The sequence below is a fragment of the Cryptosporidium andersoni genome, assembly GCF_001865355.1.
Source record: "Cryptosporidium andersoni isolate 30847 chromosome Unknown contig_67, whole genome shotgun sequence".
In the NCBI taxonomy this organism is placed as follows: Eukaryota; Apicomplexa; class Conoidasida; order Eucoccidiorida; family Cryptosporidiidae; genus Cryptosporidium; species Cryptosporidium andersoni.
Genome location: NW_027122812.1, coordinates 14,274 through 29,001, shown reverse-complemented (window position 1 = coordinate 29,001; position 14,728 = coordinate 14,274). Strand labels below are relative to the sequence as shown.

Below are 14,728 nucleotides of genomic sequence, written 5' to 3'. Positions count from 1 at the left end.
AATAATAGAATGTTAATTTCTATGAAGTTGGTCTGGATAAATTTGTTTAGCTTTTCTAACTAGTTGCTTAGTAACTTGCAGGAAATTATAATGGGAGATTTTTTACCTTTTTCTTCCTCAGGGAGTTCCTTAATTGAAGATAAAACTATTGAGAGTGTTCTAGAGAATGAAACAATAAAAAAGAGCAGTACGGTAATTATGGATGGATCATCGAATAAGTTGAGACAATTTATATCTATGGGATATACAGGTGAGACATATTATGACTATGATACTCCATTTGGACCTAATGATGATATTTGCATCCTACACTTTAATGATGTATACAATATTGAAGAAGGTCCAGATGGTATGGGAGGAGTAGCACGCTTTGTAGAAGCTTTAAAATCTTTCCATCCAGCAAATCCACTTTTGTTATTTTCTGGTGATGTTTTTAATCCTTCAATAATGTCTATTACTACTAAAGGCAGGCATATGGTACCTTTTTTGAATATGATGCGAGTCCATACAGCATGTTTTGGTAATCATGACTTTGATTTTGGTATTGATCACCTTGAATACTTAACAGGATCTTGTAATTTCCCTTGGTTAATATCTAATGTATATGATGCTTATACTGGAGAACCTTTAGCAAATGGCAGATCTTATAGATTATTTGAATGGCAAGGAAGAAGAATTGGAATAATGGGGTTAGTTGAGAGGGACTGGTTAAAAACTTTACCTACTATTGTAGAAGATGATGTAATATACAAAGATTTTGTAGAAGAAGCAAATAGATTATCTGAAATTCTTAGAAGTAAAGATGCAGAACTAATTATAGCACTTACACATATGAGAGCTCCAAATGATGAGAGACTAGCAAAAGAAGCTCTTGATATAGATCTAATATTAGGAGGACATGATCATGAATATTATGGGGTGAAACAGATTGGAAGAACTGTAGTTGCAAAAAGTGGAACAGATTTTAGAGATCTAACGATGATTATAATAAGACCTGGGAAAACTTGTTTAAAATATCCAGCTTCTGATACAAAATTAAATTTTGAAAATTCAAATTATTATCAATCATCTGAAATAGACATGGATGAGCTTAATAACTTATCTAAACTAAATGAAGATAAACTAATACCTAATAATAAAGGTCATGGTGAACTATATCTAACTAGATTTTGTGGTGGTTCAATAATATCCTGGTCTTATATTGATATTTCAATTTTTAAGTCAAATAAGCATGTTGATAGAATGGTTAAAAAATATGTAAAGGATGTAGAAGCTCAAATGGATAAGATTATAGGTGAAAGCGCAGTTCAACTAGAAACAAGATTTGCAATTATTAGAACTTCAGAATCAAATGCAGGAAATTGGTTAACTGATATTATGAGAGAAGCTACTAAAACAGATATTGCTCTTTTAAATTCAGGAACAATAAGGTCAGATTGTGTATTTAATATTGGACCAATTCGTAATCGTGATATAATGATGATGTTACCTTTAGTAGACCCATTAGTAAAATTAAAGGTATCAGGATCTATACTTATACAAGTATTGGAAAATAGTGTAAGTAAATGGCCTAGTAAAGAAGGTCGTTTTTTACAAGTTTCAGGAATTAAGTTTAGATTCAATCCTGATTTCCCAAGTGGTCAAAGAATTATTAAAGAATCTATAGAAGTACAAGATATAGATAAAAATGACGAGTTTGTTCCCTTAGATATAAATAAAATATATACTGTTGTAACTAAAGAATTCTTGTACACGGGTAAAGATGGTTTTGAATGTTTAATGGATTGTGAATTACTAAGTAATCCAGAAGATATGCCACCACTTCCTACTCTTGTAAGAAATGTGTTCTCATTAGCAGCAATGGCAAATGGATATAGAAAACCCCATAATGTGTCTACTGCTAGAAAATTGAAATCTTTTTTATCTAATCCTCAGTTAACTCGTACTGGTCTTTCAAGAATTACTTCAAAATTACCACCACATGAAACAACAAAATTGCAATTACCAACAGCTAATTTAGGATCTATTTCAATATCTTATCCTGATGAAACTGGAAATTATTGTCAGACATTAGCTGATAATATACAAGATAAAGACTATGTCTTCATGATACAGGTTTCAAGAGAAGGAAGGATTATTAGAGAAGGGAACTCTACAGATCCTATTATAGAAGCTGGCTTAGAAAGAGTTGATTAAGAATAAAATCTATTTAATAATCTATAAAAGTCCACAAATATTAAAGACACAATTTTAAATTAATATTAAATTATTTATAAAAATTACCTAAATATAAAAATAACCTAAGAAATTCCATATACATTATTTTTTTAATTATGATAGTCTCCACTTTCTAAGATTATATTGATTAAATATTACCATCTATATTTTTTAGAAATTTTCTTTCATTCCTATTCATTAAAACTTCACTCAAATATTCTCGTTTGCACTGACTAAGAACATTTCTTATTAATATATCCAAACATTTAAGCAATAATTTTGAAATAGTATCTATATTTTCAATATTACCACTTTTATCCTCAAATTTTAATAAGAAAGATTTCATATCATTTAAAAATAAAGAAACAGTTTCAATAGTTGAAATATTCCCAATCTTTGTCTGTTTCCTTAAGGGTCCAAAATCTGAAATATCTTTTGATGTTATTCTAACTCTTGGAATATATCTAGGAATATTTTTGTTCATATTTTTAGCTTGAGACCAAGTTCCATCTAGTATTATTATAAATATCCTACTATATTTCAATAAACTACTAATGCTCTTATATTCCAACTCTCCTTCAAATTTATTAAAGTTCATTCTATTATAAAAAATCTCATCCATTACTTCTAAAAAAGTCTTAGAATTTCTTTCTGGAAATAACAATAGCATATCATTTTTATTTTTTTCTATTATATCAAATAATCTAAGCATATCTTCTTTTAGTCCATAAATAAAAGTTTGACAATTCGGAATTATTAAATTAATTATCTTACCAGTATTTGAAGATTTAAATATTTCACGATGATCCATAACCATCAATATCTCAATTATTGGATATATCTCCAAATTTAAAAGATTATATCTTACACAATCTAATTCTGAACATATACAATATGATTTCTTAATCAAAAAACATTTTTCACACTTTGCAAAATCTGATTTCTCATATTTTTTAGTTTGAATTTCTTTCATAGACTTCTTAAATTTATATTCTACAACTAGTGAATATCTATCTTGTGGTCTTACATTTGAAAGAGACAAAATCTCAACTGTACTCTTATTACTTCTACATTTAGGAAACATTTAACAATATTTCTTAAATAGAGTACTTTATATTTCAATAGTTAATATCAAAAAATAGCTAAGAACATTAGAAGAAAAAGTCGGATTCTCTAAGCGGTCAGATAGTAACAAACTTGACAGGTTCCAAATACCGCAAAATTGCAGGCATGCTGCATTAAATCTAAACTAATATTTGAGACGTGTGATATAATGAGAGCATACATAGCAGATAGATACTAAAACTAATTTTAATCCCTCCCCCCCTCCCCCCAGATTTTATGTTATTTTGATCTTATTAAATTATTGTTAATTATTTGTCTAAATTATTAAAAATTTCATATTTCCAAAATATACTTTGGGGATATTTACTCACTTTTGAAATATAAATCTTCAAATATTGGATTAAATTTATCATTTAATTTTTTACAATTATATTTTCTTTTATTTTCAAAATATTGGATATTTAATATAAAATAATAGTTAAATTTTTTAATAGCCCTCTTTCTTATATACCGAGATATTTCCATATCTTCACGTATTACAGATTATCTAAAATAACTTTTTTTAAAGAAGCTTTAACTACAAAAATGAACTATTCAAGATATTTGGATACTAACCAAAATTTACTAAGCCAAACATCAACTGTTACAGGTTCAGTAGACTTTGATGATAAATTAACTACATTGGACACTCCTGAATGGGCAATAAAGATTATAGAATCATTATCTGCTATTGATGTAACATCTCGTTTTACTAATTTGATTATTGGTAATACGTTCTTTATGAATACTTTGTATTCTTCAGGATGTATAAATCTATATAAATATTACTTAGCGAAAGATGAATATGAATCTCCAATTTTGTTAGGTATTTTTAATTTAGGTAACAATATTGAGAGCTATCCTCAAACTACTCATGGTGGATTCTCTGCAACTATAGCAGATAATTGTTTAGGAGCATTGGCAATACAAATATTTAAGCAACCAGTTACAAAGATACTAAATATTTCATATAAGAAACCAATAAAAGTAAATCAAACAATTTTAGTTGATTGTAGAATAAATCGTGGAGAATTTGATCATAATCAAAAAGATAGAGTCACTGTAACAGCCAAGATATTTAATAGTAATGAGGATCTACTTCTTATTGCAGATGCTGTATTTGTGGATGTTTCTACCAAGACAAAGTGGAATCATAGCAGAAACACGAAATCAATAGATAACTAGATTTATGTATTTAAAAATCATACCTAAGTAATAATGTCTTATTAGAGTGAATTTCTATTCATAATAAATATTTAGTATGAATACCAGATTTTAGTAATTGTAACTCCTGTATTATGTATCTTAGAATTTCATAAGATTAAGTAAATTATTACCTTTGAATATAACTTATTGATAATATGCTCACTATATGATCTAGATAATAGTATAAGTAGGATTGTAAATAGTAAATCATTTTATTTAATAGGGAGTCTATAGATGACAGATATTTAACACATAGTGCATGTGATGTAATTTGGTACTTCTAAATTGTTTCGTTATGATGGGCCTTACAATATATAGAAATAATAAACTCAAGTATATTTCCAGATTGTTACTACTAATAATATTCTAATATTATAAATAATATAATCAATTCGCTTACATATCCTCACAATAAAATATTCTAGATAATAATATATTAATGAAATTAAGGTCTTTGTCAATAGTTAATGTAATATTGTTAATACTTAGTAACCGCTATATAAGAACCACTGAGACAGGTACCGAATTCATATTAATAACTCACTATCTTTATTTACTATAGATATTCCTAATACAAGTTACAGAAGAGATTTGTATCAACTTCTAATTTTTTTATTTTTGGATATGGTGAGGATATATTATTTATTACTACTTTCTACTGGTTTACTTATTAGTCTTTCAGCTGCACTGAATGATAAACAAAATTTAAGATCTTACACTGTTACTTCTCCAATTAGTTATAGCAATAATTCAGTTATTGTATATGGTGGTCAGGGGACTCATAATCATACTGTAAAAAATACAGTATTGAGTTTGAAGAATGGTTTTCCTCATCTCAAAATTTTTACATTAGATCTAGAACAAATAACCACTCACAATATTTCTTCAGCCTTACTATTAGTTATGCCAAGTGGACCTAAAGAGGAATTCTCTGAAGTTGCACCAACATTAGTTCCTATATTAGTTTCCTATATTAGAGAAGGTGGTAAATATATTGGAGTTAATAGTGGTGCTGCAATATTCTGTCAGACTTTAGATTTTAATAATGAACTTATTAATCCACCTGTTGCAATTTATAATGGTACTTGCAAGGGTCCAATAGCTCCACATAATATAAATGATATGAGTGGTTCAAGAGCTGTACAAGTTGAGCTTATTGGTGAAGGTGCTCCACAATTTCCTTCATTTTATTCTCATGGAAGTTCATACTTTTTGGACTTAGAATCTAGTGCTAACTGTTCACCTTTAGCTAATTTTATGTTACCAGAAGGAGTATCAGAACCTCATTTGACCTTCAGTAAAGAAGGCTCTAAATATCCAATTATTATGAAGTGTTCATTTGGTAAAGGTCTGGTAATCTTAACTTTTCTTCATATTGAAAATAATAAATTTTTCCTTTCTAAACAGACTAAGAAACACCCCTCAGATAAACATCTCAAGGAGGTTACTGAATGTTTATCTGATATGAATACTCATACTAAATCTCTGTACTTTCTATTTTCACAAATAGGAATTTCAAAACCAGCATCTGGAAAAAAATAGCCGGTAGATTTTTAGAACATCTGACAGCTTCTGACTTTTTATGTAGGATTTATTGTGTAATATCTAGTAGTATTAAGTTTCTATTAAAGAAGTTTATTGAATAAGGGGATAGTGCAAATGCAAATATTAGAATTTATCTAAATATATCTGTAACCTATTGATGTAATATATCTTTGGGATTCTTCTATTTCATTTATCATAAGACCAATATATATTACTTGAAAACTTTTATGTACTGAAGTTGTTCCAAAATTTAAAATGACTATAAAGATTCAACTATTTAGGTAAAGTTAATTAATTCATGACTATCAAATTATAGATGAACTTTGTAACAATAAACTGATCATTTACAATTTTATGTATATATGCAATAATAAATATAATATTGGATTATGATTTATAAAGATAACTTTTCAAGTCAAAATTTCTTGAATTTATTATTAATTAGATATTTTTTTTAATATTATTAGTAATATTATAATGTAATTAGTAAATTCGATATTTCCAGCTGTTACTTTATTTAGATGATACTAGTGTGAGTAAATTTAAATTATTTCTTTTTACCCAAAACATAAGTGGATACTACGATCTGAGATTTCAAATAAATCGAAAATTATTATTGAAAAGGGAAATAATAAAAATTATTTTTAGTATGTAAAATTTATCTAGTTTTTAGTAAATTCAATAAAATATAAAATTTTTATTAAACTGATAGTGATGATTTTTTGATATAGGTGGGATGTATTCATCTTATATTACTAGTTAAGAGTAATTGAAGAAAGTTATATAAAGCTATCTCAATAATTTTAAATTGATTTTCTTTTTATACTCTTAAACAAGAACCCTTATTACTTTTTGATTTAGATATAATTTATAATAAGAACATGTGAGTTGAGTAATAATAGGATTTTACAAATTTATATTTAAAGGAATAATTAAATATTTTGAATCTATTTAATGTTATAAAAGTAATACTTTATATTTATAATTTATTAAGTAATATTATAATTCTATTGTTATATGAATAGCAAAGGGGTTACAAATAAATATGAATTCAAAAGTATTTTGATTAAAACTCTAATTTTCTTTTTATTATTTAGATATTTACTAGATAAAAATATGAAAATATTGATGTTTTATTATACTAATATAATAATCTAGGTATTTGTTTCATTATTTGTAGTAGGGCCCCATGCAATATAATTCTTATTATTTGAAGATAATTGAGTCTCGTTATTCCAATAATAGAGTGATTGCATTCCATGAATACCCCATTCTACAGCAAATAATTCTTTTTCTTCCCTTCCATCTTGTGTATATATTCCTGAAATACCATGCTTATTATTAAGTAGAGATTTATCAATATCTGTAGATGTAGATGTACCAATAGTAGTTGAATCTATACTTATAAAACCAGAATATGAAGAATTAACTAATTCATTAACTAAAGTTCGATTACCTGCAAAATTATGTAATGATCCATCAAATCCATTCCATGGAGGATTAATCGATGGAGTAAATGGATTAAAGGGTCCAAACACTTGATTATTAAGATTTATAATAGGTATTCCAATTAAAGCATAATCAGTGATAGCATTACAAGCACATTCAAAAAATGCAACATTTTGATTGTTATCTCTTATTTGAGTACTTTTCATTGTCCTACAAGCATTAGTTGACCAACCATTTTGAGTTAAAGCACCGCAAGATAAATTTTCAAGGTTAAGACTATTATCAGTTGGAATAGTAAGATTGAATACAACTTGCTGTAAGGTATTAAAAGCATGATAATCTGTGGAACATAAATAAAGAGAAGATGATCCTACATATACCCCTAAAGGTATTGAATATTCTATAGTATTAGAATCATGATCTTTTTTGATACTTTTATCATATTGATTACTAATTTGAGAAGCCAAATTAACTAATGATTTTTTAATATAATCATTTGCAAGTAAAGTTGTTGAAATAGTAAAGGATGAAGAAGAGCAGTTAGATGACACAACTGAAGGATTATAAAATTGAGGATGTAATTGAAAGAAGTAAGAATTGACAAGATTTAGATTCTTGAGATCAATCTTTGAGATATATTGAAATTTCATAGAACCTACATTTAATATAGAGTTAGCAGTATAAAAAGAAGTTGTTGTTATACCTATTTTGATACCAGAGGTTTTACCAGTATAATTTAATGATTGCCCAGGTCCATTCCAAAATGAGAATCTATTTGCTACTGATTCAACACCCCTGAATATTGTTGACATATATAATGAGCTAGGCTCAAGTGTAGATCCAAGTGGTGAATTAGATGTAAGAAGTAGATCTAGAGTATTTAAAACTAAAAATTTTGAACCAGGATTATTTGTACATTCAGAGTTGAGAGTTATATTTGGAAGTATGTATAAGGGAAATATAGTGTCAATCTTAAGCTGAGGATTTTCAATTGAAACCATAAGGATTTTATTTAAGATAAATAGAAGTTGAAGTTTGGATGCTGCAAAGTCAAGAGCATAAGGGATATTTTGATTTTGTAGAAGCTGGTAATACAAAAGCTCAAAATAATCATTCCATACTATAGATTGCTTTACAGGTTGACTAATAAGACCAATATATAATTGATAGGCATCTGTTAAAGAATAAAAAGTCATTGGACTTAAAGCAACAGCTATCGCGTCCAATATTACTTCATCAGAATCATTACTTGACATCTCAATTTTCTGTTTTGGACATAAGTAAGCTTTAGAATTTTCTGAAGTACACCAATGAGAAAAAAATAGACTATCTGAAACTTTAGAGGAACATGGTATAGAACATCCACTATTCATAAAAGTTTGAGCTCTAACAAATACATACCATGTTGGGACTATTGCTGGGAGTCTAATTGATTGTGGTATCTGTTGTAAAGAATCTCCCAATAATAATACTATTGAATTTGCAACTATAGTTGGAGTAGAGCTTGCTAGTATCCCTACAGTAGGAAAAGCACCTGATTGTCTACTTGAAGGATATATAATTTTATCTATAGATAAAAATACAGTATCTGTTAGGGTAACATTTCCAGGATTAGGCTCAAAAAGAGTTAAACTTCCCATTATTGGTGGTGCATCAACTGAAACATAATAGGAATAAAAAGCTACTCCATTTGGAGGAGTATAAGGGGCCCCTTCTCCGAAACTACTAAATGTCCCAATTTTACTAGAATATACTTGGTTAAAACTAGCAAATATATTAATATAACAATCAATACTAGTTCTTAAAGTCTCTCCTAAAGGTGGAATATAGGTAGTAATTATAATAGATCCATACATTTGGATTTCTGATAAAAGAACTTGAGAAGGTACTACAGCAAGAGATTGAGTAGGTATATTTTGACATAGAGCATATGCTGCAATATAAACAGGAGTAGAACTTAATAATGATATATTCATAGCTAAAGAAAGTTCAGCTGAAACTGTACTATTTCCATTAAGAGAAATGTAAGCAGAATATGTTGAGTCTTGAAAATGATCCCATGGTAATACAACAGAATTAAGCTTAAGAATTTGAGGTTTTTGTACTGGAACTATAGGTAATAGGGAAATAGAACTACAGAAAGATCTTGGGACCCATGATTCGTTGTATATATTTGATGGGAATGATGCTGATCTAAACCACAATCCACTGTCTTTATATGTATTATAGGATTTGGGAAAATTCAAATCTGTTATATTCTGTACAAATAATAAAATACCCTGCTTATTATAAGATCCTGGAGGGATAGATAAAGACCATGATTTTAAAAATTTAGATGAAGTTGAATTACAAGTTTTAATTATCTCAGATTTTACTACACAATCATGAGTTATATACTTTTTAAGCTCTGTTGCAGCTTGTTGTTGACTTATTGTCATATTGGTAGTATAACAAAGCCATTCTACAAGTAAATTATCCATTTCTTGTAAATTAGGAATATATCTCGGAGATCTACAACTCATCCCAAAACCAGGAACCCCAAATCTACCATATAGTCTCCAAATATAAGGTTGTCCAAGTGCATAATGACTAAATTCTATATTTATAGTTTCATTATAGTATACATTAAAGGGGGATTTAACTTTAAGTTGTGGTCCTATAGGATATATACTATATATTGTAGCATGAGAAACTCCAAATCCTGGATATTTTGCTGATATAGGATTTAATGAATTAGCTACATTTTGTGGAGTACCACCCTGAATTTGATAAGCTATGAACTGACTCACAAATGTAGTAATACCCATCATATGATTAGGTTGAGTTAAATATCCGGAATAATTTAATGGAGGAGGATAGAAAGGGCTATAACTAAATGGGACAGTATTTAAAGAATCCTTGTAACAAAGAGAGGCTGCTGTAAAACCTGGTCCAGAAGTTGAAACTAATGGGTATGTACCATTGTAATAACAACCTCCAATATAATTTGTTAAATACATTCTGTATGGTAATATAATATTTGGAAGTTGACCTTCTATATTTCCTGGCATTGAATAGGGTATTTTATTGAAGAATAACATAGCTTGCAATGTATTTCTTTGATAAAAAGAGGATACAGAATTATTTAATAAATAATTTAAAGAATCTTTTGTAGAATTACTCATTTGGCCTATTGGAGATGGATAATAAAAAGAAAAAGCACTCTTACAACCATCATAATCATTAGAAGGTAAATTTGATGGTGGAATAATTTTCAAAGGTGAAATACCTAAAGGTATATTACTAGACCCCCACCAAGGTACTAGATTATTTTCTGTAGTTTGCCAATTCTCATAAGTCAATAATGGAATTATAGAAATTACTGGGAATACACTTGGTAAATAACCTGCATATCCTGTATTTGGTAACCATTCAATTGTATTGTAATCTTCTTTTGAACTTGTAGAGTTACCTGGTGTTATTGTCAAATTAAAAAAATCTTGATAAAATCTAGATGAAGTTTCTCCAACAGTAATTATATCTGGAAGTATATCATTAGGAATATATATTTTATATAATAAAGGGATAGAAAATGTTCCATCAAATGACTGAGCTAGATTTAAATATTGAGGTAAATTTATATTACTATTACCAAAGTAATGATTACTTAACCATTCTAAACCAGGACTAGAAATTAAAATAGAATTTGAAGATGGTATTAAAGATAATGCATGTTTAATTATTGAACCAGGAATCAAATATGTGATATTTGTAAAGGAGTTTGTTTGAAATATTGAGAAATGGGCCATATTTAGAAATGATGCAATATAAGAACAAGCACCTTCTAATAATGTACTTGAATTAAAACTCAAAGTTCCATAGCTACTATTTAAACTCAGTGAATTATTTAAACCTGAATTATTACACTCAAATTCAATTGAGAATCCTTTAGTCGTATTAGTATTACCAATTAAAATACTAAGAGGGTACATATACTGGCAAGGAGTTAATAATGGTGGATATTGAGGAAAGACATAAAATTCACTAAAATAATCAGGTCCTTGACTTCCTTCTATAATTTCAAACCCATAAGGTTGCCTAAAATATGAGGTATATTCACTAAATTTTGCAGTTGGATAAGGTCCAGGAGATACTTGCCCTAGAACATGTTCCAGTAGAACTGGTAAAAAGACAACATATTCAATAAATTTTTTAAGCATTGATCAGCTTATACTTTCATTAGTTAAAATTTATAATATTTTAGTAGAATTAGAACCACATAATTACAAAATCTCCTAATACTGTTACAATAACAAATGTTTGCAAATTGTGTGGTGTTTAGATTCATTAAATGTTTGAAAAAAAAATAAAACCTAATATTTAGCATACATATCAAGATATTTGCACATTTTTCTATATTTTTTTGTATATCTTCTGTATATATAAACATAAAATAATATTTTGCCATATTTAAATAGATCTAATCAGTATTTTTTAAGGAAAGCAGAAAATTATATTTAATTATATTATAATAAATAAAAAAATTAAAATATCTATCTACTATACTATGAATGACTTGTTTATATAAATGATTTTGTGTAAATATTGACTGGAATTCTGAGATCTTTTTTCTGATTTTTCTAATAAATAAAATATCAGTTTTTAGCGCCATAATACCGAATTCTGTGAGATACCTATTACAAAATAAAATATTAAAAATCTTTTTGAACACTTTAATGGCTTATTACTAATAATAAGAATCTATCAATATAACAGAAGTAAGTGTTAATAAAGATTTTATAAAGTTAGCCTTTGGAAAACATTGCTATAGAGGAGATTCCATAACTCTTAGTAAATATTGAAATATGGTTCTGTTATTTTTAAAAATATTAAATCTATTGATTCTGGTTATCAATAACTTCTATACTTTTGCATCTCCAATAAAAAAACTTAATATATTGAGTTTACAGGAGACTTTTGATAATTCTATAAATTTAAATAGGGAAAGTGTAAATGAAATAGAATTACACAATATAAATATTCCAATATTAGGAGCAAAAACTCCTGGTCTTAATGATACTGCTAATCCTAATAAGTGTTATATATTAGCTATGGGAGGAGGATTTAGTAGAGGAGCATGGCAAGCAGGTGCAGTCCATGGATTAGCTAGACATTATCACGATAATAAGAAACCACTAAGATGGGATGTAATTACTGGAGTTGGTGTAGGGGCAATAAATGGGATGTTCTCTCAGTATTCAGATGCAGGAAATGAGTTAGAATGGACATATGAAATAGCATCTTTATGGCCTAAAATATCTAAAGATGTAGTTGCAAAATGTGATTATCCTTTTTCAAAAGTCATAAGAAGATGGATTACTGATTACATAAAAAATCGTGGCAAAGATAAATTTTCATTTATTTGTAATACAAAACCATTAGAAAAATTAATAAATATTTTATTTAGTGAAAGAAGACGAAAATCAAATAGAGGCTTTACAATTAGTACTTTTAAATATTCAGACTATTCCCATGTAGTATTTACAGACGAAACATCAGATCAAAAAGTTGTGGAAGATGCTCTATTGGCAACTATTTCATATCCATTGGCATTTCCTTTTGTAAATATTTCTTCAATGGGACTTTTTGCAACTGGTGGTTTTTTTGGATTAATAGATATAGAGTCTGGAATCCGTAGATGTATTCAAATGGGAAAAGCTAAAACAACTGCTGATATAGTTATAGATTTTATAGCTGCTGATGATGAAAAATTATTACATACAGATCTACAAATGACTGAAGAGGTTGCTAACAAAACAAGTATATTAAAAATTGTTCGTCAAGTTCTTAAATCTTTAATTATTACAAGGAGATCAAGCAGTACAATATATAAATCTCTCCAAAATTTCCCAGATATAACACCCAGACACTTCTTATATCCTACAAATACTAGAAATATATTAGGAAAAGCTCCTTACTTATGGAATCATGAAAAATTTAAAGATATTGTTGAACAAGGATTTTTTCATGCATATGAATCTCCATTATTATTTCAGGATATACAAAATAATTGGACTATACCAAATTCAACTGTATCTGTACCTCCAGAAAAAAATTTACCATCTTTATTATATGATATAACACCTTTGTCTGGTAAATCATGTAGTCAGAAATCTTGTGAATTATTATTATTTGAAGATAGAATTAAAAATATTTTGGAATGTTCTGCTTATAAGTTCTTCTATTTAAAAATATGGACAAATTCTGATATAAAATTTATAACTCGATCAATATCACATAAGAAAACAATGGAACATTGTCAATATATTCTTAAATATATTTTAGCAGCTAAAAATGTTTATCATGAAGATTTAGATCATGCATGTATATATATTTTATGTTCTGAGGATAATATATTTAAAACCCTAGTGGATACTCATGAAATTGAAAACCCTAAACAAACATCAGGATTTATAAATTATAATGAGACATCATATAATTCTGAATCTTCAAATTCCTGTTTAAAAAGCTTAGATAAATTGGAATTATTTTTTGACTTTAATATTCAACATCTAAGTTACAGACTAAGAGAAATTCAATATTTTAATACCTGTATTAAATTAAGAAGTAATGAGCCAAAAAGTCTTGAAAAATTAAGGAAAGATTTTCAAATGAATTATCAGTTTATTTTAAATTATATTGGTCAGATGAAAGATTTCAGAAAATATATTGAAGATTATCCAAATGACTTATGTGATCAAATTAAATTACCACTTGACAGGATATTGAAACAAAAAAGTATCTATAGCAGGCAATTAACGAATATTACATCAAGATTATCCATAAATATTGTTCAGAAAGCTCTAATGATTAGAGGAAAACAAGATCATATTATTTTAGAAGTTTATATTTTATTATTACAGCTTATAACTGAGACATTTCATAGATTAATTGAAATAACTTCTACAAGAAGAATTGAAATTTCTAAGCTTTCACAATGAGAATTAGAGCAGTAACTTTTTTTTTAATATTTAGAATATCTAACTTCTTAATATTTAACTTTTGCTATAGAAAGTTGCAATGAAATCTCACCTCCTCCCCCCTCCCCTTATTGACAAGCGGCTCTAATTCCATGCTATTTATTAAAGACAACCCGTATTATTAACTAGTTAAGGTACTCAGAAAAAGCTGTGAGGACTAACCACAATTAAGAATCAAATATCCAGTT

General features: G+C 27.6%; 6 protein-coding genes across 6 annotated transcripts; 4 read left to right on the top strand and 2 right to left on the bottom strand.

Annotated features, from left to right (window-relative positions):
• Positions 1-90: 90 nt before the first annotated feature.
• cand_013480 (nucleotidase and phosphodiesterase protein) lies at positions 91-2,196 on the top strand (the record flags this gene model as incomplete). The annotated part of the gene is made up of 1 exon (XM_067211583.1): positions 91-2,196. The coding sequence occupies one exon, from the start codon at positions 91-93 to the stop codon at positions 2,194-2,196; it is 2,106 nt and encodes a 701-aa protein (XP_067069678.1).
• A 169-nt stretch (positions 2,197-2,365) lies between these two features.
• cand_013470 (uncharacterized protein) lies at positions 2,366-3,301 on the bottom strand (the record flags this gene model as incomplete). Its single annotated transcript, XM_067211582.1, has 1 exon — positions 2,366-3,301. One exon carries the CDS (start codon positions 3,299-3,301, stop codon positions 2,366-2,368), a length of 936 nt encoding a protein of 311 aa, XP_067069677.1.
• A 566-nt stretch (positions 3,302-3,867) lies between these two features.
• Positions 3,868-4,506, top strand: cand_013460 (thioesterase family protein; the record flags this gene model as incomplete). Its single annotated transcript, XM_067211581.1, has 1 exon — positions 3,868-4,506. One exon carries the CDS (start codon positions 3,868-3,870, stop codon positions 4,504-4,506), a length of 639 nt encoding a protein of 212 aa, XP_067069676.1.
• A 645-nt stretch (positions 4,507-5,151) lies between these two features.
• Positions 5,152-6,069, top strand: cand_013450 (uncharacterized protein; the record flags this gene model as incomplete). The annotated part of the gene is made up of 1 exon (XM_067211580.1): positions 5,152-6,069. One exon carries the CDS (start codon positions 5,152-5,154, stop codon positions 6,067-6,069), a length of 918 nt encoding a protein of 305 aa, XP_067069675.1.
• A 1,157-nt stretch (positions 6,070-7,226) lies between these two features.
• Positions 7,227-11,720, bottom strand: cand_013440 (uncharacterized protein; the record flags this gene model as incomplete). Its single annotated transcript, XM_067211579.1, has 1 exon — positions 7,227-11,720. The coding sequence occupies one exon, from the start codon at positions 11,718-11,720 to the stop codon at positions 7,227-7,229; it is 4,494 nt and encodes a 1,497-aa protein (XP_067069674.1).
• A 645-nt stretch (positions 11,721-12,365) lies between these two features.
• cand_013430 (uncharacterized protein) lies at positions 12,366-14,501 on the top strand (the record flags this gene model as incomplete). The annotated part of the gene is made up of 1 exon (XM_067211578.1): positions 12,366-14,501. The coding sequence occupies one exon, from the start codon at positions 12,366-12,368 to the stop codon at positions 14,499-14,501; it is 2,136 nt and encodes a 711-aa protein (XP_067069673.1).
• Positions 14,502-14,728: the final 227 nt, after the last annotated feature.